This window comes from Cucurbita maxima, unplaced genomic scaffold, assembly GCF_002738345.1.
Source record: "Cucurbita maxima cultivar Rimu unplaced genomic scaffold, Cmax_1.0 Cma_Scf00002, whole genome shotgun sequence".
Classification (NCBI taxonomy): domain Eukaryota; kingdom Viridiplantae; phylum Streptophyta; class Magnoliopsida; order Cucurbitales; family Cucurbitaceae; genus Cucurbita; species Cucurbita maxima.
The window spans coordinates 2887797-2912948 of NW_019272018.1; the positions used below are offsets into that span (position 1 = coordinate 2887797).

Sequence of the window (25152 nt, forward strand, 5' to 3'; positions counted from 1 at the left end):
ATTGGGAAACCCTTGTTTGGATTCCCTAAACCCCTGCCATTCCCATCTTCTTCCCTCCCGTTTGCCCTTCAGCATTTGGCAGAACCGATTTGGAGCTCTGAGAGACCTTTGGTTAGCTATGGCCAGCGCTGATGTTGAGGCTGTCGACTTTGAGCCCGAGGAAGACGACCTCATGGACGAGGATGGAGCCGCCGAAGCCGATGTCTCCCCACGAGCTACTTTTCCTAAGCTCAAATCCGCCATTACTGGTGGCGCATCTTCCACGTTGGCCGGTGGTTTGAAGAAAACCAAGGGTCGTGGATTTCGAGAAGATTCTGATCGTAACACCCGTCTTGCTGGGTCGGACTTCGATTCCCTCAACTCTGCTGATTGCCCTGGCATCCAACGATGTTAGTCTTGCCGTTCTCTCTTTCTCTATCTATCTATTATTCTCATTTACTTAGTTTGACTGATTGCGTTTTTTTTTTTTTTTCCTGTTAATGCCGGTTAGGTTTCCCTCTTGTTTAAATAATGCAAATCTTAGCTGCAATTTGATGTGGGAAATTGTTACCTGAACGGTGTTAAAGATTCATGTGTATTAGCTATATATTGCTTCTTGGAGTTATTGCAAGGTTGGTTTCTTTTAGGAGTTTGGTGGTTGAGAGGATCTTCGGCTACTTATCTCACTAAAGAGGAAGAATTTTCTTCTTTCTAGGGGGGAACTGGGGAAGTATAACCTTGGTTGGTTTGGGTCTTTCAAACAAAAATTATTTACAATATGGGGTTAGTTCAATTGGGTCATTCGAATGAGCTTACTAACTCTTTATCCCTTCAAACCACAAAAGTTATTAAGAAAATGAAGAAGTTAACCGGGAACTTTATAGGGAGAGGAAAATAGAGAGGGTGGCCGCACATTGTGAAATGCTCATCGTTCCCTTACCTTCCTCATTGGTTGCTTAAAACAAGGAAATTTGACCTTTTTGTTATAGTGTGGGTTTGTAGATTTTCCTTGGAGGGATCATTCAGCATCAGCTGATTATAATCAAGGACGTGTTAAATGGTCTCTGTTGGTTTACTTGTTCTCCTCCGTTTTCTTGTCCTAATTCCCCTTGGTTCCATGCCAATACATGTTAATTATAAATAAGTAGAATTTGCTAATTATGCATCCTAGTCAATAAGAAGATTCTAAATTGTGGTCTCTGGGTAGTTTGGAGTTTTATTTTGCAAATCGCTTCTCTCTAAAGCTTTTGTGAGTTATTTGTAGTATAATAGATGTGGGGTATGAGCACTTGAGTACGTGCCAATTACCATTGAGCTAGGCTCATTTTGGCTTGTGAGTGCTTATTGTATTATAAAAAGTTTGTCTTTTGAGATCTAGCATTCTAAAGTTCCTAATAGGATTCAAGTTTTCTCCGTGGTCCTTTGTCGTCTATTTCATCAAAACTAATGACAGGAATATCAGATTCAGTGATGAAATCCTTGAATCTCTCCCTTATTCTCAACAGTGTATTAACCTTAGGAATAGTGTAGAAGATAAGCCACCTTTTATCGTTCACCCTTTTCCTATGGCTGTTGAATGTTGTCTTCCAGGGAATTTTTCTCACACGGTTGTATGCACATGTATTTTGCAGTCTTTCTCTTGAAAGCCTAAAATGATCTGCCTTTTTGGTGCTTGAATGGTTCTTTGGTGAATGCTTGTTGCTCATCTTTGGCACTTATGCTTGAAAAGACGCGATTGATTTGTTTATGATACTCTAATACTTGGAATGATTTCTTTGTTTTGATTCATTTTATAGCTTTCCGCTGGAGCTCTTTTAATAAACTTTTTTTAATTATTATCCCTATCTTAGAGATTCTAACTGGGAAGCTCTTCATAACTTCTTCGTTTGGGTTTGGGGTACATCTTATCCTCCCCCCTTTTGTGCACTTTTTCAATGTTTTTTAGTTATTTATAGAGTTTTTGTCTACTGAACAAGAAAAGCGGCCAGGACTTTAGTCATTTCAAGAAAAAAAAATCATAAACAATTATCCTCTTGGATTTAAGAGTAAACAAATGATTGGATGTGTCCAAATTTCCATAAACAAGAAAGTTAACGTGTGAGGCAGTATATCCTTTAGCAGCTAGTGCACTGTTTGATCAATTTCTAATACTAGTTATTGTGTGTAGCTATTGAAGGATGGATCATTCTGGTATCTGGTGTACACGAAGAGGCACAGGAGGATGATCTACAAAACGCATTTGGTGACTTTGGGGAGATAAAGAATTTGCATCTAAATCTCGATCGCCGTACTGGGTTTGTCAAGGTATATTTGGTTACCATTTATTTTTATTTTTAATTTTCCTATAGAAACCGGAACTTTTGTTATATCCGTTTCCTATTAAGGAGAAGAACAATATGCATATGTGTGGTTGTTTTATAGTTAAAAATGTATAATAACTAGGAAGTTTTGAAAAAAAATCCAAACAGAAAACTCTGTAAGATGAATGGAGTAATATTGTAAATTCTATTTTGATTCTCAAAGACAATTTAATTTGTGTATTCTCCCTTTTCTTTGCGTCCCTTCCCGAAAGCACAATAAATTATCTTAATATTAAGTCTACCGATTGGTGCAGTATTTTCAAGCTCCATTCGAGTTTTAGCATCTTTCATTATCATTAAACTTTGAAATCTGGACTATGTTAGTGATAGATATCTGCATTGGTAACACATTGCATGCATATTACAATAGGCTGCTTTGCCATAGCTATTTTGCTGGAGAAACCTGAGCATTACGTTTTGAGAACTAGGTTACTTAAGTGACAGCCGTCTGTATTGGAGCTGTAAGTAGAAATTTTCAGTTCTAATACTATATCCTGAGTTGATTGATGAAGACAACTATTCGGTTTCCATTGCATCTCATCTGTTATCTACTGTTAACGATCCCCGACTCAGAAATTTACCGGTTTTCCGTTGTGCTGAAGTGCTGATTAATATTTATTATTTTGGTTTTGGCAAGGGGTATGCGTTGATCGAATACGAGAGCTTTGAGGAAGCAGAGAAAGCAATATCTGCCATGGATGGAGCTGAACTTCTGACCCAAATTATCAATGTTGATTGGGCATTCAGCCGTGGACCCATCAGAAGGAAGAACACAAGGTATGCTTGCTTCTACAAGATGCATTCAATATTTGCAAGGGGAATAATCACAGTCTATAACTTTTTGTTCTAATCTAACTGCAGACCTGTGCGAGAACAGCGTTCGAGGAGCCCAAGGAGGAGATATTGATCTGGAGGTGTTTATGATTTTTAAACGGAAAGGTGTTTTGTTGTGGATTATAGATATTAGGTGATGTTTCTACTGATCTCTTACTCAACTGTCTCTCAAGATTCCCCTGGTTTCTTGGGGGATCTGAAGTTGATGATATTCCCCCTTTTTCCTTGGATTACTTGAGGTTCATGCTTTTTTGTGTTGAAACCTGCTATTTTGTATATTCTTTTGTTCCAAATTTGGTTCGGATCGAGGGTTTTGGATTTGGTCGTTCTCCGTTGGAATGACATGTACTCTTTTCTTTGAGGTCGGAGGTTGAAATTCTCATTATTTCATATTTCATATGATTCTAATCCATTGTTTTATAATGAACTACCTCTTTTTATTTTTCTTATAGTTAAAAATTTTAAATAAAATATTTTCAAGAAAATAATTGAATTGAATGAATATCCTTTCCAATAAATAGAATATTCTGAATGGTTCTATCATGATTGTTTTATTATTATTTTTCTTTTTAAGTAAAAGATTTGAATTCGAGTAAAATTAAAAAAATAAAAGCAATTTTTTTAAAACCATTTTTTTAGTTTTCAAATTTTAGTTTGGTTTTTTAATATATATATATATATAAAAGAAGTAAATTACCAAGTAGAAATAATATTTATGGGCTACGTTTTCTCAAAATAAAAAATTAAATAATGATCGAAAAATAACATATTGTTTAATTACTTCAAGTTGTAAAACGTCATTTTATCATTTTATTATTCAAAATCAATTTCATACGTTATATTATTGGTTAACGCAACGATTCATTTACGATTCGTAATTTACGACCAACACAAATAATATGCTCGTCAACTTTACACCTTTAAAGTTGTGACGATTAATGAAAATTTTAGTGAATTTATGGGGAAATAAAAATTAAATTTTGTATTTTAAGAATTGAGCATTTGAATTAATGTGTTTATTTAAGTGGAAAATAGAGTGTTTGGTGTGAGAAGACAAAATCCCGTAAGGTGTCGGAATAAAGCCAAACACACAGCCTTAAGCATTCACCTGGTTTATGGTAATTCCAATCACATGGGCCCCCTCCACCCTCCCCCATCTCATTATCACCCCCTCCAACTTTCAATATTTACAATCTTATCCTTTCTCTCTCTCCCTCCCGACTGTTGGATGATGAAAGTCCTACATCGACTAATTTAGGGAATGATCATGGGTTTATAAGTGAGGAATACTAACTCCATTGGTATGAGGCCTTTTGGGGAAGCCCAAAGCAAAGCCATGAGAGCTTATGCTCAAAGTGGGCAATATCATACCATTGTGGAGAGTCGTGTTCGACTAACACCGACCACCCTAATTTATCACACGACCTCTAATCTTACGAGTAATTATGAGATCTCATATACGTTGAAGAGGGGAGCGAAAGTCGAAACATTTCTTATCATACCGTAGAAATCTCTCTCTAACAAACGCTTTTTGAAATCATGAGACTGACAACGATACGTAATGAGCTAACAGTGGACTTGGGCTGTTACAATATCTTAATTTGGTTTATCCTATCTTTTACCCCTCTCGTTCTTGTAATTTCGCTCTTGACATTTTAAAAACACTGTCTGAAAATAATATTTGTTGACAAAAAAAATGTTGATGTCATCTTAAATTAGTATTTGATTCATATTTGTTCGTGTGGATACACTCTTTAGAATTCGTGTCTATGTGACATGGTTCGTTTACCTGTAATTTAACGACACATAAGTTTTCGAATGTTTACCAATAATTGAAGGTCCATGGATTGAGTTCACACCCGAGAACTCTTATGGTTTCGGGGTGTGTCGTTGGAGTTCACAACGGAGAACTTTTCCTTCGTGGATTAGCTTCGTCACTACCTGGAACAGTTCGAGAACGTACATGGATTGATCTATCCTTATTCAAATCAAACTTAGAGAGATAAGAAAGAAGTCGTGACACACGAACAAATGAGGTGTGGATTAATAAATCGAAACTGCGTTTAAATGACTAAAAGGGACTTAAAAGAATTAACGTCGTAAGTATACATTCCTTTTCGATACCTCAATCATAGAAACTTTATGATTAAACGTACTTTACTTGAGATGCACGTGAGTCATACAAAATATGTTGAAAAGACTCTGGTTGACTAATCAGATAGTCTTCATTCACAAGAAACGAGGAAAATTCAAATCTTCCGAATGGATCGTCGACTGTCACAGAGTTGAAATTTAAACCGTTCAAAGTGAATCTATATATATATATATATATATATATATTGGTTTTGATATTAAACAATATTTTAATTGAAAAGAAATGTAATTATTAGAGGCAATAATTGAAGAAAAAAGGGAAGCTGTTCAAACTCAATTATTTGACAAGAATTAAAATTGTACACTGTCACCCTTTTATGAACTCAAAATCAATGAAAAAGGCTATACATCTTAAATTCACTCCACAACGACCAAGTCAACTCCGTTACGTTCGATGTTGTTTATAGGTTTTCTTTTGTTGTTCGGCTACAACAACGTCACTTGATTGATGAAGTTCGATTTTTTTAGCCTTCCCAACCTTATTTTATCCGAAGGATAAAGAAAAATTAGACAGTTTGTTCAGATATATCGTCCCACTAAATAAAAAATATTATAAATAGGGATGAGCTGGAAAGAGATTATTCCAATGAGAAAGGAAAGGGTCCACGAGACTACATTTCACGAACATTTCAAGGTCATCAGTAGCAGATATTATCCGTTTTGGCTCATTACCTATCACCGTCAGCCTCACAGTTTTAAAACACGTCTACTAGGAAGAGATTTCCACACTTTTTATGAAGAATGATTTGTTTTCTTCTGTAATCGATACGGGGTCTCACATTGACACATTAGGATATGAATCATTGTAAACCGAGCTAGACTGAACGTTGATAGGTTCCACTGCATTCATTTGAACGTTAAAAAAAATTAACGTTGGATGAAAGAAACTCATCGTAGGGTGGGGGTCCCCAAAATTAAGGGAGTGGTGAAATAATTAGAGATGAAACAGGGGCAATATCTGCTACACAAATTGCAGCAGCCATGGCCGTAAATGCACCTCCTTAACTCTGTCAGCCTTACTTATAGCTCCATTCAACATGCCCTTCTCTCTCTTCATAACCACACCCTTCTAGTTATCCCTCCCAGTTTCATCTGGGTCGGGATTGTGATCGACATAAACATACCTTAACTAACATCAAATATATACTATCGATTAAACGGTTAAGACTTCGAATCTCTTGCTCCACAAGTGGTAAGAAAACGTAAGGTTAGGATTTAATATCGACCTTTAAGATATATGTACCTTGTCTTAGCTAGTTGACCTATACTCGAGTTGAAATTTTGTAAGACTTTAATCGTGCCAATAAATTAGTAAATCTTCAAATGTCGAACAAAGGAGTCAAGCCTCCTTGAAGACAGTAAAAAATGATCAAGACTCCAAATGAGTCGAGCCTCGATTAAGGGGAGACGTGATTTGTTCGAGGGGAGATGTTTTGATGATAAAAGTCCCACATCGACTAATTTAGGAAATGATCATGAGTTTATAAACAAAAATACTCTCTCCAATGATGTGATATCATTTATTAATTTATTAATTTTCATTATTTATTGACACTTTTTTAACCAGGGGTTACAACAAAATCTAAGTTACCCAAATAGGTCACAGAAACTTACCCAAGCTGGTAAATATTTGCTGCCTTTTTTACTTAAAAACGAGATAATATTATGATCTTATTTCCAGAAATGGAAACAGAAAAAGACTTTAAAAAATCATTTTCTTTTTACTGAATCTTAGGAGACTGTTTGGACTTTGGATTCCTTTTTTTTACCATGCTGTAATTTATTAATTACAAACATTCCCTTTTTACCCCCAATTTTTTAACCCTCCCCTCTTACACGTTAATTTTTTTTTTTACTCTGGTTCTCATGCATGTATCATTTTTTTACTCCGACTACAAATTTAACCCATTTCAATTAAGTTATTACATAAAAAAAAAAATGTTTTTTTTTTTATAAAAAAATATTTTGAGTAAATTAAATTTGAGGTTTTAAATTTTTGAAACCAAGTGGGCATTTATTTATGCAATATTCTAAAATATTTATTATTAATTTGTATTTTTAATTACAATTATAATGATTAGAGTCTCCAATTTAATAGTAAGTTTGCAATCAAAGCTTTTTGGTACAATTTCTATGGTTTAATAATGAGTGTAGGAAAGGGACATGAGAATTTGCTAATGTGATTCTAACCTAATGTTGGTTTCCGATTAATATTTTGGAACCGTTTCGGAGAAAAAAATGGACTCCAAATGATTGGATTAATAGAATAATATTGTCTCGGTAACTCCCGTCAATTTCAGCTATCAATTCTTGCTTTTGGTATTGAGTTTTTTCCTTCGTTGAGTCAGCCCATATCGACGATTTGCCCTCTTTTTGTCGATAGTGACAACTTAGTGGTGACAAACATAGCATAGCGGTTCTGGTGGTGAAACTTAATCATGTTTTTTTTTTCTTTGTCCCTTCGCGTTTCCAGGATTGGTGGATTGAGGACATTACTTCATCTAACGTGTTACGGCTATACTGTGAGATTTTTAATACACGTGAGGTGAGTTAGTCTATAGCATGGGTTTTGTGGTGTGTAATCTGTAACAACTTGAGTTCTATGACTTTTCTAAAGGTGGTTACTACAAGCATGACGGTAAAAACGTGTGAATTTGCATGGTTTTACTTCTTAAATATTAAAAATTATAAATAATTCAATTTGAGAAACACACTAAAAAGATCTAACTTCAATTAGAATTAAACCCGAGATCTATAATAAAGTGAAACGATCGTACAGAACAAAACCCTATAAGCTCGATTAAGGAAGGTTGCTATAACAGAGCCAGTCATCAGGCGGTGTGCCATCGAAGACGCTGGACCCTCAAATGGGTGGGTTATGAGATCTCCTATTGGTTGGAGAGAGAAACGAAACATTTTTTATAAGGTGTGAAAATCTCTTTGTAGCAGACAATTTTAAAACCTAGCAGGATAATCGAGGAAAGCCCAAAAAGAACAATATTTAATAGCGGTGGACTTGAGTTGTTACAGTTACTTGTAAAATAACATTTTGTAAAAGGTTAAACATTAAAAGTACGAGACTCATGCGAGAATTTTAAGAGACTTTATCTCAACGGCTAAGAATCGACACTTCATTGGAGGAGTCGAGTTCCATCCATCATAATGGCTCGTGAATTATATGATCGATTTTTACACTCTCAAGATTTACACATAAACACAAGCACGAGGTCCAAAAATTGAAAACTTAGAATACACGATACGTGGCAAACAATGTAGTTTGACGACCTATATTGTAACGACCAACGTCGTTTGAATTACGGGTAGAATATGGTTTGTTAATAAAAAACTTTCTCCTTGGATTTGGAACACATTTAATGCAATTCATTAATTAACAATTAAATGGGTATCAAGTAAAGTTGGCAAATCTCAACCACCAATGGTGATTTTGATTCTTCATTTTAGCACTCTAAGTGGACCAATTCTTAGATTCACCTTTAAATTCAAATACAAAAGTTAGCGTTTTTATTCCCACGTTTCAATATTGTCCGTTAATTTCACAGTTTTAAAATACGTTTATTAAGAAGAGGCTTACATATCCTTTATAAAATGTTTCGTTTCCCTTTTCAACCGATGTGAGATCTCACAACCTACCCCTTTGGGAGCCAACGTCCTCACTCGCCACATCGGTGATGTCTGGCTTTGATACTATTTGTAAAAGTCTAAGCCCACCGTTAGCAGGTATCTTCACGATTTTAAAATACGTCTAGTAGGGAGAGGTTTTTCACAATCTTATAAAGTGCTTCATTCCCCTCTTTAACCGATGTGAGATCTCACAATCTACCCCTTGGAAGCCTAGCGTCTTCAGTGGGCACACCGCGTGGTGTCTGACTCTTATACCATTTGTAACAGTATAAGATCACCGCTAGTAGATATTGGTAGATATCATCTGCTTTGACCAATTACATAGCGCATTCAGTCTCACAATTTTAAAATACAACTACTTAAGAGAGCTTTCTACACTCTCATAAAGTGTTTCGTTTTTTTTCTCTAACCGACGTCAGATCTCACCATGTTAAAAAGAGAAGTGGATTGGAGTAGAATTGAGTTTGAAGATTTGGTTGCAATCATGGATAAGTCTCATCTTAATTAAGTATACTTAGAGATAATGATGATGAACAAGAAACATCAAATAAAAAAAATAAAAAAAAGGGAAAAAAACAAAAATGAAAGAGAAAATGTGGGACCCAAATTCAAAATTAGGTTTTTTTTCCCCAATTTTTTGAGAATTATCTCAAAGAAAAAGAAAAAAAAAAAAAAAAAAAGAATTGGGACCTATCTTCTTCGCTGGAATCTCTTTGATATGATAAAGGGTTATATTTTGCATACAGAGGAAGAACAGAGCAAGCAGTGCATATAATACACACGTATGACAAGATTTATACTGTTTTGACAATTACTCTTTTAACTTTCAAGTAGTAGATCTGTAATCTTCTATCACCACTACGCCATTCCGTTTTTCTCTCTCCTGTTTAGAGAGAGAAACCTGTCACTCCCTGCTCCTCTTACTCTACTAAGCAAACCCACTTCGCTAAATGCTTCAAAACCCTACTGATTTCTGAGCCCATTGTGTGTTTTTCTTGGGGAAAAGCGGATTTTCTTGAAGACCCATTAAGGTTTTTGAGGATTTGGGTTCTTGGGTTTGAGTTTTCTTGAAGAAACAGAGGAGAAAAATGGATGCATATGAAGCAAGTAGTTTGGTTTATGCGAAGATCAAGAACTTGGAGCCTGAAAATGCTTCGAAAATCATGGGGTTTCTTCTCATTCAAGACCTTGGCGATAAGGAGTTGATTCGTTTGGCTTTTGGCCCTGAAACCCTTTTGCATTCATTGATTTTGAAGGCCAAAGCTCATTTAGGGTTTTCTTTGAACTCTTCTTCTTCTTCTTCTTCAACGCCCTCTTCGCCTTCGCCTCTTAATCCCATCGCTAGACCTTCCAACACTAACCCTTTCTCTCAATCTAAAAACCCTTGTTCTTCTTCTTCCTCAACAAGTTCTTGGTCGTTTTCAGGAATCACTAACAATGTCATTAGCCCTAAATCCACTTCCCTTCTTTCTTATGACTGTATTCGAGCTCCCCCTTTTTCAATGCCTCCATTTTTGCAGCTCAAAAATGGGTTTGGAGATTCTGAAGTCGGTGAAGAGCCGCAAGTTAACGATTACCTTTCGTTTCTAAACGAGTCGTCTTCTTCAAGAGGTGAGCAGAATTGGACTCAATCTATGGATAATGCTGAGACCCCTTTTCATAGAAGAAGCTACTCTGCTAGTGATGTTTGTTTTGGCTCAGAAGATGGAGGATTTGGAGTTGGTTATAAGCCTTGTCTTTACTTTGCTAGAGGGTTTTGTAAAAATGGTAGCAATTGCAAGTTCTTGCATGGCGATTTCCCTGACTTGGTTGATCCTTCTGCTGCCATTGTTGGGTCTCCTAGCAAACTAGAGGGCTTGTTTGATCAACGTGAGGAGTTCATGAGATATAAGGCTGCTCAACAACAGAGATTAGCCACTGCTTCTGAGTTCATGGCTGGAGTTTCACCTTCTCAGTATAACAAATACATCAATTTTCTACTTCAACAGCAGAATGAAACTCATAGGTAACCAAATATAGTGCATGAATCCCATCATATTTGTCTTGTTTTTGGGAATTTTAGCTTGGGAATGGTCTGTAATGCAATGTTTCTTCATTATTTGGAATGGATAATCTAGAGCTACAGCAGCAGCGCTCATGATGGGAGATGAGTATCAAAAGTTTGGCATTTCCAGGAATGAAAGGAACGATTTCTTGGCTTTGGCTGCCGAGAAGCGAAATTCGGCGTCGAGACAGATTTATTTGACATTCCCAGCCGATAGCACCTTCAAGGATGAAGATGTCTCAGAGTATTTCAGGTAACCAGTTAAAATATCCCGATGAACCGTTCGTGTCATTGTTGCTCCAACGATATATGAATCCAACTTTGAGTATGATGATCTGAAATGTTTTTGTTTTATATATGAGTATGATGATTACCTGCATCTGATTCATAGTTTTCTGTATTAAAACTTTTCAGGGTTTTAAGGAGGCTGGCCATTGAGGTTTTTTAACGCATATTGAAATAAGCCTAAGTTTCAGTACAATTGCTTTCACTTTGTACTGATTCTTAACAAATAATTATCTCTCACTTAATTTCCCGTTTACCGGAATCGAGCCTTCGCTCATGTTCTATGCCTCTGCCTTCTGTTCAAACCTTCTTTGTTCTGTTACAACTTTGGTTCGAGAATGGTGCGAGATTCTTCGAATATACTCACTTCTCAATGCATGTAAATGTAATTAGATGGTTTGATATATGCTTGAACATGAATTCATTGGATTTTAGATTTTCATTTGTAGTAAATCCAATAGAATAAGAGTTTCTTGAGGTGTTGTTTTTATGAACTCGACCAGATTTCTTTTCTTGTTCTGTTTTCTAACAAAAGAAGAAAAGAAAAGAAAAGAGAAGATAAATACCTGAGTACATACTGAAGAAGTCTGAACACTATGCTACACAAACACTGAACGAGATAGGAAAAATGTTCCGTGTATGCGTTTGTTTGTTTATGCACCTACGTGTCTCGTGCGAATGCTTGCATAATTGTGGTCTTCATTCAAACATTTACTTTGACAACGTATTATGAGTAAAAGATACAATATTTATACGTTCAGTTTTATAGAACACTCAAGAGTATGTCTCAGAAACAAAGCTGCACTTTTTGTTACATCATATATGAATTTATCTTAGTTTTGTTGGTACGGGTTTTTGTCGACTTGATTTGCTTGATTGTAAATCCATTGGCCATAATCTACATTGAAGCAAATTGTAAAGCGATTAGTGATTGATGAACTCTCATGTCTTACCTTTTTGCAGCAAATTTGGGCCTGTGCAAGATGTTAGGATTCCGTACCAACAGAAGAGGATGTTCGGGTTCGTTACGTTTGTCTATCCAGAAACGGTAAAACATATATTGGCAAAGGGGAACCCTCATTTCATATGCGAATCACGAGTACTTGTGAAACCATACAAAGAGAAGGGAAAAGTTCCAGAAAAGTAAATTTGCCCTCAACTCTTTTTTATGTTCTATTTTGTTCCCTTTCTACCTTTAAAAGTGATGTTTATAGTTGGGATGGAATGTAGGAGGCAGCAGCATCAACAACCGCAACTCGAGAGGGGAGACTTTTCTCCTTGTTTGAGTCCCTCTGGAATGGACGCTCGGGATCCTTACGACCTAAACCTCGGTATGAAATACGTAGGCAGGCCCCTTTCCCCCAAATTCGACAGCCAAAGAAACCATACGTCTCTAATGAGTTATTCATATGAACCATTTGATTTACAGGCGCAAGAATGATGTATAACACTCAAGGGATGATGTTGCGTAGGAAATTAGAAGAGCAAGCTGAGTTGCAGCAAGCACTCGAACTTCAGGGAAGAAGGCTATTGAATCTCCAGCTTCCCGACTTGAAGAACGATCAGCTACACCACCATCACCCACACAATTTACCTATCTGTTCTCCATTATCCACCGAATTGCATAATCAAATGAATCAGAATATTTATCCTCCTGATTTTATTAACCAAGAAGCTTCTGAAGGTTTGCTGATTCTTCATGGTCTTCTCTCCTTTCTTTTTCTCGAACGTTTTCAATTGTTAGCTGACGATGAGAGCTGTTTCAGGTCATGAGAATAACCAAGTAACTACCAACAATGCGATGAGCACGCCGCAAAACTTTCAGCTGGAAGAGAATCCTTGTTTTATCCAAAGCAACAACACTGGGAAAGCCATGGACGACGGCTACAACTCCAAACTGCTCGAAATCCACAAAAGGTCTAATTAAAACATCATTAGCACGAGATTATTTTCGTCGTACATTGTATTAACCATATTCTTCTCTATCATTTACTTTGGCCATGAGGTCAGTGTTGAGCAGGTCCTTCCTGATAGCCCATTTGCTTCTCCTAAAAAATCTGCATCGGGCCAACATCCCGACTTTTCTTCTGTTAAAGCGGACGGGTGTGGTCCCAATACATTACCGTCATCTTCTCAGAGCAACGCATCACTGGCTACCGGTCTTGCTGGTGACATAGCTGCCCCTTAATTAACCTTTTACCCCACAGCTGAATGGCAAGGTCCTGTTATTCTCTTCCTTGTGGTACCTCACTTTCCATCATGCTAATTTTAGAAGTCAGTTATTGAAAGTAAGATACATTACTTTCCTTAGGTTTCTATTCCTTGTGTGAATCTTTTAAAATATAGGCAATAACTACAAGAGCATGGCCAGCAAATATCAACAACGTTAGGGTAAGACTCCACCGATCTCTGCCTCCTTGATTTTCTTATATTTTCAGGGCATTATGTTTTGAGTTCTATCAAATGAAAACTGCTAACGATGTTCGTATTTTATCTACGCAGAAAAAAATTAGAAAAGCGTATAGCAGGCAGAAGAATCATCCCCCGGATGTATAGCGAAATTATACCTACTTCGAAGAGTAGATCTATTACTACTATAGAGAGAAGATCTCCACAAGTATCATCTTCATCAATTTTACATACTCCTAACAGCAAATACATATATAAATTCATACATTTAGGACAGATGATTTGGTTTATGAGAGTTGAGTTAGGGTCTTCTGTGTTTATTATTATTATTATCTTGTGCTGGACCATGCTGACTAAAGAACTACGGTCGTCGGGTCGGGTTAACTCCGTTTTACATTTTGCATCTACACATAAGTTCTTCTGTTTGTTCTTGGCATTATTCATAGTTAGGTAGAATTTGAAGTTTGTGTGAAAGCTCACAAGAGCCTGTTGTGTATATAGTAGTAGGGTTCTTAGTGGATATAAGAAGACTTGAGAAATTTGTTGTAGCGGACACTCATTGGGACCAAAGAAAAGTGGGGGTTGGTTACCCAAAGAGCTACTTGCTTTACACTGTTCTTTTCCTCCTCTAGATATAATATCATAATTTGATGATGGGTTGAATTGAAATTGACAGAACAAGGACAAAAATGGATTTTGATTCGGTTTGTGAAAGTTTTTAGCTTTAGAGGACTGTTTTGTCTCGCACTGTTGTTGTTGAGGCCCACACCCAAAGGGTATCACATGGGGGCACTGACATGGTATAATGGCATCAACCCAACACATATATATATGTTGTTATTGTTTGTGATGTGCTTTGTTTTTGTGTGAATGGAGGGAGGTCCCTACTTTTTGTACTGGCGTGGATTGGTATCTCTCCCTCTTTTTTTTTTTTTCTTTTCGAGTGAGTGTTTGGAAATCTCTTTCCTAACAGAGACTCGTTTTAAAAACTTTGAGGAAAAGTCTGAAAGGGAAAGTCCAAAGAGAATAATATATGCTACTGGTGAGTTTAAGGCTGTTACCAATGGTATCAGAGCCAAATATTAAGGTGATGTTCCAGCAAGGACGCTGGGCGTTGAAGAAGAGGCGGATTGTGAGATCCCACATCGGTTGAGAGAAGAATGAAACATTTTTTACAAGGGTGTGAGAACCTCTCCCTAGCAAATGAGCTTTATAAACGAGCTTTATAAACTTGGAGGGAAAGCTCAAAAAGAACAATATTTACTAGTGGTGCCTACTTTGACCCGAGATATCCAACTTTCTCCACGTTCAACTTTTGTGTTTGAATGAGTGATTGAAAGTGGGGAAGCAGTAGTTGTTAGTGAAGGGTCATTTCTTGGGGTTTGAATGAGAATTTTTGAGTAGAAATCATTCCATTGAGGAAGACAGAATGAGTTTGTCTGAGTGTGTTGGTGGCAAAGAAAGTGTACCATAGAAAGACAGACACAGAGATGATGCACATGGACTATCTCGTTTTGGATGCCAATGTGGCCATCCCATGCCTTTTGTTTTGTTCTATTCAAAGTTTTTTGGTGCTTTTCCAACATGCTTTTCAAAATTTGGAGTCTTTCATCTCTCCCTTTTGTGTGTCTAATAGCTTCGTATACACGAACATAAATATCTGTATCTATATACGTATAGTTCATCGTATTATGAATTCCAAGCACGAGAGGCTTTTGAATTCAAACTGATATTTCTTTTCGAGTGGAATCACGTTCGTTCAAAGCTTAGTTTGAATTGAGATTTGAGTTTTCAATCTATTTTGAGTGTGTTAAATTCGAACAAAACTTTTTAAAATTTATATATTGACCTTAATGAAGAGCTTCCTATTAGATATGAATATTGAATTGAGTTAAATTCGGAAATGTTAGTGGATTGTCATTTTTTTAGCTTAAATCAACCTACCTAACCAACTCGAGAATATAGTTACAATACAATTCTGCTTTTAAGATTATTATGAAAATTTAGAATATTTGACCGCTGTAATAAAGGTTAGTGATGTTTTCTGAAAATAGAGGGTTGGGTTGAGTTGTGATTCTAGTCGCGTTGCTCAGATCACCAACCCAATCAACTTGAAGTTTCGAGTCAATCTAAAATATTTTTCTAACCTAATCTGATTCGTGTAGTTAATAAATAGGTCAGAGCAGTAGCTTTTATAGCTCGATAGAATTATTGGACCTTGATGTCTTTTATAAATGACCATAAAATATTTCTCAATAATTTTGTATCATTTACTATACATTAAATACACAATAAATTATAGTCTTTTAGATCATTGATTTTTACTATTAATATATTATTGATATCTTGACACACTAATAATTTATTTATATAAGTATACTAATAGATACGAGATATATATCGTCTTATCAAAGAGTACCGACTCTTAACCAACCCGTTAAGGCTTGTGAAGTTGGACCCATGAAGGCTAGTGGCCGTTCAATTGTTCGAACATTTTCTTTTCTCCTATTATTAGAGTAGGGTGATTGATTCCGATTCGACAAGGTAAAAAAAAAAAAAAAAAAGACCCATTATGATTAGGACCGCTCTAGCAACGAAATTGAAAATGTTAAAAGAATGCTAACTTAGGTCCATTTTCATTGAAATCGAAGTTGTGCTACATTTGAATATGATGAACCCGACTACACTAATTGTGGCTGGCCCAATAGTTTTCACAATGCTATTATCTTGGTATTAATATCGAACCACTAATCGACATGTAAAGACTTTAATCAACCACTCCGTACACTTGTTATCCGTTCCCTCCCAAAAACCATGAACGATCATTGTGGCCTCAACTAGTCATTTCGGTGACCACAGTGGATAATTACCTTATCAAACAACGTGTATCCGACACAAACACCCTAAATATTAAACATTATTTCATTTTTTTTCCTTAGAAAATATTTAAATAAAGATTTTTTTTAATAAAAAATGAATACAACACATAAAATTTGATTTTAAAAAATTAATTTACCTAAAAAACTTCCATTTTTTTTCTTAATTTACTCTTTATTAAAAAAAAAAAAAAAAACTCTTTTTTTATTTTTTTTTTATTTTTTAAGAAAATAGAATTAAGAATTTATTAGATACAACTTTAAAAATTAAAAATTAAAAAATTAAATTCTTTATTTCTAAAAAATCAAAACCTAGAACCCTACGAAGTCATCAATATCTTAACCTAGGATTACCCGGAAGTAGCTAATATTATATTTTTTATTTAATTTTTACCATCATTTTTATTATTTATTCTCCCACAATTCTTTAAAATAAATGCTCAGAAAATGAATAAATAAATATTTTATAATCTAACGTTTTAGTTTTATTAAAAATAAAAAATTTAAATAAATGATCCGAACAACCAAAATTAACTTAACCAAAAAAAATTTATGGTTGAGTTGAGTTGAGTTCATTATTTAACGAGAGAGCTGTTTGAATTGAAAAAAATTTACCGCTCGAACAATTAGATTGAATCTTAAAATGTCTAAAACCAACCTGATTTAACTCAATCCACGAACTCTCGATAAAAATTAACGACATAATTTAACGAGAAAACGAATTCGGGAAATGAGATTTTTGATGGGGTGTTTTGAAAAAGTGGCCAATGGAACATTAATATGTTTGCACACTTATCAAACCAATTTATTCAAATCTCCACTTTTTGTCGGCTACTTGTCCCTCCACATTTTTTCTCCTTACCCGACCAAGTTCTTGTTTTAAGGCATCAATTCAAGTGTAGTTTGAGTTTAGGGTAGGCGGTACCGAACCCGAGTTTGATTGGACAGCTACACAATTTACGGTTTTTAGCTTTAACAAATGTCTGATCGTATTTTATATGGTTCTTAGCTAAATTTTGTATACGAGAAGGAAATTCTACTCGAATAAAACTCTTGCTTAAGTATGTGTGAGATCCCACATTGATTGTAGATGGGAACGAAACATTTTTATAAGGGTGTGAAAATTTCTTCCCAGTGGACGTGTTTTAAAACATTGAGAGAAACTCGAGAGAGAAAGTCCAAAGAGGATAATATATGCTAGCAGTGGACTTGAGCAACAAATGGTATCAGAACTAGACACCAGATTATGTGTTAGTGGAGGATGTTAGGTTGTGAGATCCTACACGGGTTGGAGAGGGAAACAAAATATTTCTTATAAATGTGTGAAAACTTTTTCCTAGTAAACACGGGAAACTCGAAACGAAAAGCCTAAAAAGGACAGATAGTTACAATATGAGATTGAAGTATTCCCGTTAAAGAAATCCTTAAAAAAACAAAAATTTTCTTAAAGGTTACTGAAACTGTGATGTCCCACATTGATTGGGAGGAGAATAAAACACCATTTATAAGTATGCGTTTTAAAGCCCAAAAGTGAAGTCCAAAGAGGACAATATCGACTAGCGGTGGATCTCGGGTCGTTACAGAAATGATACGATTATCATTAGAAAGAACATGGACCTTAGACAATCGTCATGGAAACAATATATATTATTAAAAGACTTTTTTTTTTTAGTCAAAACAAAAATCTAAAGAAAATAAAAAGGAAATTATTAAAGAAAAGTAGGAAAAAGAAAGGTTTTATGTCACTAATTGGATTTATTTTGTCCACAAAATCCCATTTGTTAAGGTGTCTAATCAAAGTTACATCACCCTTAATATGTCATTACTTCAAGACTATTTTATTAATTAAAAGACCAACCAGATGTACCATTATTTTCAAGGGCTCAATCAATTCTACAGGTGACTGTCTTGAAAATAGTATGAGATTGACATCCGTGTTGGTCCTTCTGTGAGGATAGTGTCTTCACTCTTAGAAATAGGGAGTAAGTAACATGATCATGTCGTATGAGATATAGGAGAATGTCGGAGCTACTAAGTACCGAACCCAGATTTTGAATCTTGAAAACGAGTCATTACAAATGGTATGATTGACACCTCTTTAAGTAAGATGTGGTTCGGGGACGAACCAAAGTTGATAGTGTTAGACGAACACGACTCTGCACAATGGTATGATATTGTCCACTTTGAGCGTAAGCTCTCATGGCTTTGTTTTGGGAAGCCCAAAGCAAAGCCATGAGAGCTTATGCTCAAAGTGGACAATATCATACCATTGTGGAGAGTCGTGTTCGTCTAACATGGTATCAAAGCCATGCTCTAAACTTAGCCGTGTCAATAGATTGACAAATCCTTAAATGTCGAACAAAGGACTCCAAAAGGAGTCAAGCCTCCTCGAAGGTACGAAGGCAGTCAAAAATGACTAAGACTCCAAAGGAGTCGAGCCTCGATTAAGGGGAGGCGTGCTTTGTTCGAGGGGAGGTGTTGGATGATGAAAGTCCCACATCGGTTAATTTAGGGAATGATCATGGGTTTATAATGTAAGAATACACTCTCCATTGGTATGAGGCCTTTTGGGAAGCCCAAAGCAAAGCCATGAGAGCTTATGCTCAAAGTGGACAATATCATACCATTTTGGAGAGTCGTGTTCGTCTAACAGATAGAATAGGGCATGTTGATGAATTTAAATTACAATAAAAGCTAATATGAATAGATTACCATTAAATTTAAATAAATACAATAAAAGCCATTTTAAGAAATGTGAAATTCCTATATTGCCCTCTCCAAGACCAAGGACAAGCAAAGGAGGCTAAATTGGATGGTACCCTTGTCTAGAAAAATCGAAAATTGGATTAGGTTTGCGGGTTGACATTTTTTTAACTCGGGTCAACACGACTAACCTGAAAAATAGGATTACCATCCAATCCTACTTTTAAAAAATTAAGAATACTTATCTTAGTTATTAATGTAACATATATTATCGATTAATTTATTTATTTTTAAATAATTAAAAAAATAACTCGACTCGAAAATAAAGGATTGAGTTGTGAACTTTATTCGAGTTGGTCTACTTTTTAAGTATATAACATTATAAGATCGCTCGAGACATACCGATATGGGTGTACGAGCGAAATATGTGACACCTTAAATTCTAAGTAATTAATTGATGTCGAAAAAGAAGCCACAAAAGGGCTTTTTGACACAACAAATGACTCATAAGGATTTCCTTTGTATTCATGGTGTTATCTTGCTTGGTGGGATCTTAACACACAAATTACCATGCTATCATCTTGTCTTCTATCATATGTAGGTTGATCTAAGGGTCATAATAACTTCGAGGGAGTGTGTAACAGTCCAAACTCATCACTAGTAGATATTGTTCGCTTTGGTCCGTTACGTATTATCATTAGCCTCATGGTTTTAAAACGTGTTTACTAAGGAGAGCTTTCAACACCCTTATAAGGAATGTTTCGCTCCCCTCTCCAACAAACGAGGGATCTCACAATCCATCTCCTTTGGGGGCCAGCGTCATCGCTGGCACACCATCCGGATTGTGAGATCCTACATCGGTTGAAGAGGAGAACGAAACATTCCTTATAAAGGTGTGAAAACATCTCCCTAACAAACGAGTTTTAGAACCGTGAGGCTGAAGACGATACGTAATGAGCCAAAATAGATAATATCTACGAACAGTGAGATTGAGCTATTATAGAATGAGTTTAAGTCTTAATAGCCAGATACATAGATTTTAATAATTATACGTGTTTTTGTGTCAACCAAATGAAATAGGGTTAGACAGTTGTCTAATGAAATTAATCGAGGTGTATACAAGTTGACCCGAACACTTATTATTGAAATAATAAAAAATAAAAAAAACGGTATCCCTTGTACAATTGGGCTATCCTTTGCATCATAAAGATGGTACATATCTTTGTAGGGTCATTGAGTTCCTACTTATTATTTCCTTTAACAAATGCATGTCAAAGAGCTTTTTAAGTACATGAACGTAAAACTAGTCTATAAAGCTTGAACTTAATTTTAACGCTCACGTGTTTTTTAACATGTTTTGTTCTCACTCACGTGTTTTTTAGAACAGTAAATCCTAGGTACGTAGGTAGGTGGCCACTCTGGCTTGAATTACTCGTTTTTCCTTTAAGCTCTTTACTATGTACGTTGTCCTTCTAGAGTACTAGGATACTCACGGTGGTTGACTAAATTGAATCTTTTGACCAAATTCGTAATTTAACCTAGTTTCTTTTATATCTCTCTATAAGTCCCGTCATTCATTATGGAGATATTCTAACTCGGGAAAATCCGACTATTTGTATTTGTTTTATTCGTGTCCTACTCATCCAACCATTTTTAATTATATATTTTGCAAAAATTAGACCATGGTCTCATTTTCTATGCTAGTGGTCCAAAAAACTAAGCCTACTTTTATCAATTCAATTATAGTGTGATAATTATTTTAATATTTTCAAATTCTTTTTTATTTTATTTTATAAATTATTAATTAAATTATTTTATCATTAATCAAGATTAAGGGATTAATTAGATCGTTAATTACGTGATTTTATTAATCTTTATTTTAAAATTCAAAACCTGATTTTTTTTTTATTGAATTTCACAAAATAAATTAAAAAAAAAAAACTAAAATCGTAATTACTGCAAAAATAAGGGGTAAAAAATGTGAAATTGCTTATGGGGAAACGTTCAAAAAAGAAAAAGAAATTATTATTTATTTTTATTAAGAAAAGAAAAAGGTAAAAAGGTAAAAAGGCAAAGTCAAAATTTGCTATTTCCTTTATTATTATTATTATTTTTTTATCATTAATAACGGTAAATGATGATGGAATCCGTAAATATCTCTATTTACCAGGGGTAATTTCGTCATTTCAAATTGCTATAAGTAACTACCTTAGCTCGCTTTCCAACAATCTCGTCCCCCCAAAAATCACACTCTCTCTCTCTCTCTCTCTTTGTCAATCTCTGTAGACCGCGTCTGTTACGGCGTCTCACCGGTGTTGACGGTTGCCGGAGAATACGGCGGAGGCGAGTCCCGGCGATTGGTGGTGCGGTGGGGTTCTGTGTCATTTGACCGGTGGCCGTGGTAGTGGTTTTGGTGTTGAAGGATATAGAAAGCGGCGTGCATGTGGAAGTGGCGGGAGTTTGTGGGGATAACGAATAGGAAGAAGGCGTTTAAACGGAGGCGTGTTTGGATGGATTAAGTGGAGTGGGGGATCACCGGCGGCCATGATGGAGAGGAAGTTGGTGTTTGGCGTGGCGGTCGGCGTGGCGGTGGGTGCTTGTGTGGTGGCGGCGGTTGTGGTGGGACGGAGAGTGAAGAGTAGGAGTAAGTGGAAGAGAGTGGTTAGGGTTTTGGAAGAGTTTGAGGTGGCTGGTGATACTCCTGTGAGGAGATTGAGGCAAGTGGTTGATGCTATGGCGGTTGAAATGCATGCTGGATTAGCCTCTGAAGGTGGTTCTAAGCTTAAAATGCTACTCACATATGTCGATAATCTGCCTAATGGGTAACACATCAATCAATTTTATCTATAGCCTCTGTTTTCCAATGCTGCCGGTTTCGTTTTAATTTATTGATTATTGAACTGGAGAGACTGGGTTTGAGTGATTTCATTTGTTTGGTTGTAGTTCTTTGAAGCCTCCTTGTTGGATTGCTTGATTTTTTATCTTTGCTTATTGGAAATCAATTTTCCTTAATCTTTTGGTGCATGTGTACTGTGTTTGATCTCTCTCTCTCTCTCAATCATGTTCTTTTTTCTGTTTTTGCAGACTAGTTTTACACGTTTTTAAATTGGATTTCTGTCTGTAGCGTTACTGATGAGAGGTGTCAGTGTCTGCGTACTGCTGCATGTCATCTTTGATTATGTTTTGGGATAAAGTGTGTGTTATTTTCTTGTTCTTGAGTAATGGCCAATTGTCTTTCTTGCTTTTTTGGATTTTGATTGATGTGTTGCATTATACGTTGTATACACGTTTTTGCTGTTCTTATTGGGTGGTTCTTCTTTTCTTTCCCTTTTCCCTCTTTAGGAGCGAGAAAGGAACTTTCTATGCTCTGGATCTTGGGGGCACTAATTTTAGGGTGTTGAGAGTTCATCTGGGTGGCCAGAGGTCTCTTAGTTTGGAACATGATGTGGAGCGGCAGCCAATTCCCGAACATTTAATGACTGGCACGAGCGAGGTGATTTCACTTCTACCGTGAACCTCTGCTCTTGATTTGCTCACCAGTTTTCATTTAGTATTTTGATCCATGTTTCTTGCGTGTAGGATCTCTTCGATTTTATTGCTTCGTCGCTGAAGGATTTCGTCGAGAAAGCTGATGATCCTGATCAGTTGGTAGCTAGAAGAAAGGAACTTGGATTTACATTTTCCTTTCCTGTTAAACATGCATCTGCTTCATCTGGGGTGTTGATTAAATGGACTAAAGGATTTTCCATTGAAGACATGGTTAGTTTGATGCTGTTTAAATTGATTGAGTGGTTCGACTACTAGAGTGAGATGAAAAAGTGTTCTTCCTAATGAAAAATTTATCTGTCGACAGTTTTTGGACAGTTTTTGCCCCGATACCAAATCTGAATATCTTTGGCCTTGAAGAATAAAAGCACATCAGTTTGTATTTTGGACATCTTGTACTAGGCTAAGAATTGTTCTACTTTTCAGGTTGGACAAGATGCTGCAGAATCGTTACAACAAGCAATTGATAGGATTGGACTGGATATGAGGGTATCGGTACTGGTAAGTGTTCTGTTACTTAGTAAGTTGGCTAAAATGATGGTAGAAACACCAAATGTCTCTCTCTTGATAGTTTACAGAAGGAAGGCGAAACGATGCCTGCCTTTTTCTGATTATCACTGGTCTGAAAAATCTTTTGTAGCCAACTTCCTTGAACTGGCTTGGTTTAGGTTGAGAAGATCTTTCCTGGTTTATATTTTCTGGTGTTGTTCCATAGAACTTAAGGGACATATTTACTTCATATGCATGCTTGGATGAACTATTTGATCTAATATAGAAAAGCACACTGATATAACTTGATCTATTGAATGGAGTTTGTAAGTGTAGTTTATCATTTGCTGAATCAGATTAACGACACTTTGGGAACGTTAGCTGTTGGTCACTATCAAGATCCCGACACCGTTGCCGCAGTTATAATTGGCACTGGCACGAATGCTTGCTATCTTGAACGGACTGACGCCATTATCAAATGCCAGGGGCTTCTTACTACATCTGGGAGCATGGTACTTTTCTTTAGTTTAAACCCTTAATAGGGTTTTTTAGTCTCGAAATTATATTGATCTTTTTTATCATTCAGGTCATCAACATGGAATGGGGAAACTTTTGGACTTCTCATTTACCAAGAACTACTTATGATATTGATTTGGATGTGGATAGCCCCAATCCCAACGAGCAGGTACGGTTGGTTTTTGTTGTCAAACTTCTTGAACTGTGCCATTATGTTGGAACTAACTTGGTTGTGTATGAGCTTGATGTAGGGCTTTGAGAAAATGATATCGGGTATGTATCTTGGTGATATCGTTAGAAGAGTGATTCTGAGGATATCACAAGAATCTGATGTTCTAGGCCCTGCTTCTACCAGGTTATTGATGCCCTTCATTTTGAGGTAATCTCTTCCCTCCCCTGCCCCCGACCGCTCTTTCTGACCTCATCCTGCTCTCTGCAATGTGGTCACGATTCCATCAAATTTTCAGAACACCGTCGATGGCTGCCATGCACGAGGATAGCTCCCCAGATTTAACAGAAGTAGCACGGACTTTAGAAGACATCTTGGAGGTGGACACAAAAGCTATCTTTTCTCCATTGATCTCTCTTCATTTATTTGCATAACCACCTTACTTTCACTGATCTCTTTTCTTGGTTGGTTCTATCCTCTCAGATCACTGATACACCCTTAAAGGTTCGAAAGCTCGTAGTGAAAATATGCGACATTGTGACACGACGAGCTGCTCGCTTGGCAGCTGCTGGTATTGTGGGCATCCTGAAGAAGATAGGGCGAGACGGGAGCAATGGAATCGCTGGAGGAAGAAGTAGAACCGACATCAAACTTAGACGAACAGTTGCAATTGAAGGAAGTTTATACACAAGCTATACAATGTTCAGAGAATATCTACATGAAGCTTTGGTTGAAATACTGGGAGAGGAGACAGCCCCACACGTAATTTTAAAGGCGACCGAAGATGGGTCGGGTATTGGAGCAGCACTACTTGCAGCGTCCTATTCATCGTAGATTCGGCATCTGTGGATAAAACACAGTAAAATCTCTACAAAAACTCACACATATCTGAATATATATATATATATATATATATATATATATAGATCCAGTATAGAAAAAGTATTGACATATACACAAAATTATTATAGGTTTGCCTTAGCTTGTACATTTAGCGATTCATTTCAATATTTGATTATGTATAAAGAAGGCTGTCCATATGTTTTTTTTACTCCTTGGCATTGTTCAAAGGTTCCAGTGCTGACTGCTGATGATTGATCTATTGCATTGTTTGTTATATATATTCATTGCAACATGTGAAGTGTT

General features: G+C 36.2%; 3 protein-coding genes and 1 long non-coding RNA gene across 7 annotated transcripts; 3 read left to right on the forward strand and 1 right to left on the reverse strand.

The window, feature by feature from the left end:
• Positions 1-3538, forward strand: LOC111467599 (RNA-binding protein Y14-like). The gene is made up of 4 exons (XM_023112569.1): positions 1-389; positions 2147-2283; positions 2977-3116; positions 3201-3538. Exons 1-4 carry the CDS (start codon positions 119-121, stop codon positions 3244-3246), a joined length of 594 nt encoding a protein of 197 aa, XP_022968337.1. The 5' UTR covers positions 1-118; the 3' UTR covers positions 3247-3538.
• On the reverse strand, positions 2290-25103 carry LOC111467885. Its single transcript, XR_002714629.1, has 3 exons — positions 25092-25103; positions 11799-11805; positions 2290-2453 (listed from the first exon to the last, which is right to left on the reverse strand). It is a non-coding gene; the product is annotated as an uncharacterized LOC111467885 (long non-coding RNA).
• LOC111466539 (zinc finger CCCH domain-containing protein 55) lies at positions 9726-14262 on the forward strand. Of its 4 annotated transcripts, none has more exons than XR_002714393.1 (9): positions 9726-10974; positions 11087-11266; positions 12262-12441; positions 12529-12629; positions 12728-12982; positions 13065-13215; positions 13309-13540; positions 13645-13689; positions 13801-14262. XR_002714393.1 is itself a non-coding variant. In XM_023111244.1 (7 exons), the coding sequence occupies exons 1-7, from the start codon at positions 10058-10060 to the stop codon at positions 13484-13486; spliced, it is 1962 nt and encodes a 653-aa protein (XP_022967012.1). In that variant the 5' UTR covers positions 9726-10057; the 3' UTR covers positions 13487-13689. The 4 variants fall into 4 exon arrangements, 1 of the variants encoding a protein (XP_022967012.1); XR_002714392.1 differs by having other exon boundaries at positions 13309-13517; positions 13610-13689; XR_002714395.1 differs by having other exon boundaries at positions 13309-13517.
• LOC111466822 (hexokinase-3-like) lies at positions 21526-25138 on the forward strand. Its single transcript, XM_023111461.1, has 9 exons — positions 21526-22108; positions 22629-22779; positions 22866-23045; positions 23259-23333; positions 23678-23833; positions 23908-24006; positions 24089-24216; positions 24305-24386; positions 24490-25138. Exons 1-9 carry the CDS (start codon positions 21831-21833, stop codon positions 24838-24840), a joined length of 1500 nt encoding a protein of 499 aa, XP_022967229.1. The 5' UTR covers positions 21526-21830; the 3' UTR covers positions 24841-25138.
• Positions 25139-25152: the final 14 nt, after the last annotated feature.

Excerpts from the sequence above, each read along its gene's own strand:
- LOC111467599 (XM_023112569.1), top strand. The coding sequence starts at position 119 with ATGGCCAGCGCTGATGTTGAGGCTGTCGACTTTGAGCCCGAGGAAGAC. Across the intron at positions 390-2,146 it reads TTGCCCTGGCATCCAACGAT|CTATTGAAGGATGGATCATT; the intron begins GTTAGTCTTGCC and ends TATTGTGTGTAG. Across the intron at positions 2,284-2,976 it reads GCCGTACTGGGTTTGTCAAG|GGGTATGCGTTGATCGAATA; the intron begins GTATATTTGGTT and ends GGTTTTGGCAAG.
- LOC111466539 (XM_023111244.1), top strand. The coding sequence starts at position 10,058 with ATGGATGCATATGAAGCAAGTAGTTTGGTTTATGCGAAGATCAAGAAC. Across the intron at positions 11,267-12,261 it reads GATGTCTCAGAGTATTTCAG|CAAATTTGGGCCTGTGCAAG; the intron begins GTAACCAGTTAA and ends ACCTTTTTGCAG. Across the intron at positions 12,630-12,727 it reads TCCTTACGACCTAAACCTCG|GCGCAAGAATGATGTATAAC; the intron begins GTATGAAATACG and ends TTTGATTTACAG.
- LOC111466822 (XM_023111461.1), top strand. The coding sequence starts at position 21,831 with ATGATGGAGAGGAAGTTGGTGTTTGGCGTGGCGGTCGGCGTGGCGGTG. Across the intron at positions 22,780-22,865 it reads TAATGACTGGCACGAGCGAG|GATCTCTTCGATTTTATTGC; the intron begins GTGATTTCACTT and ends TCTTGCGTGTAG. Across the intron at positions 23,834-23,907 it reads TTACTACATCTGGGAGCATG|GTCATCAACATGGAATGGGG; the intron begins GTACTTTTCTTT and ends TTTATCATTCAG.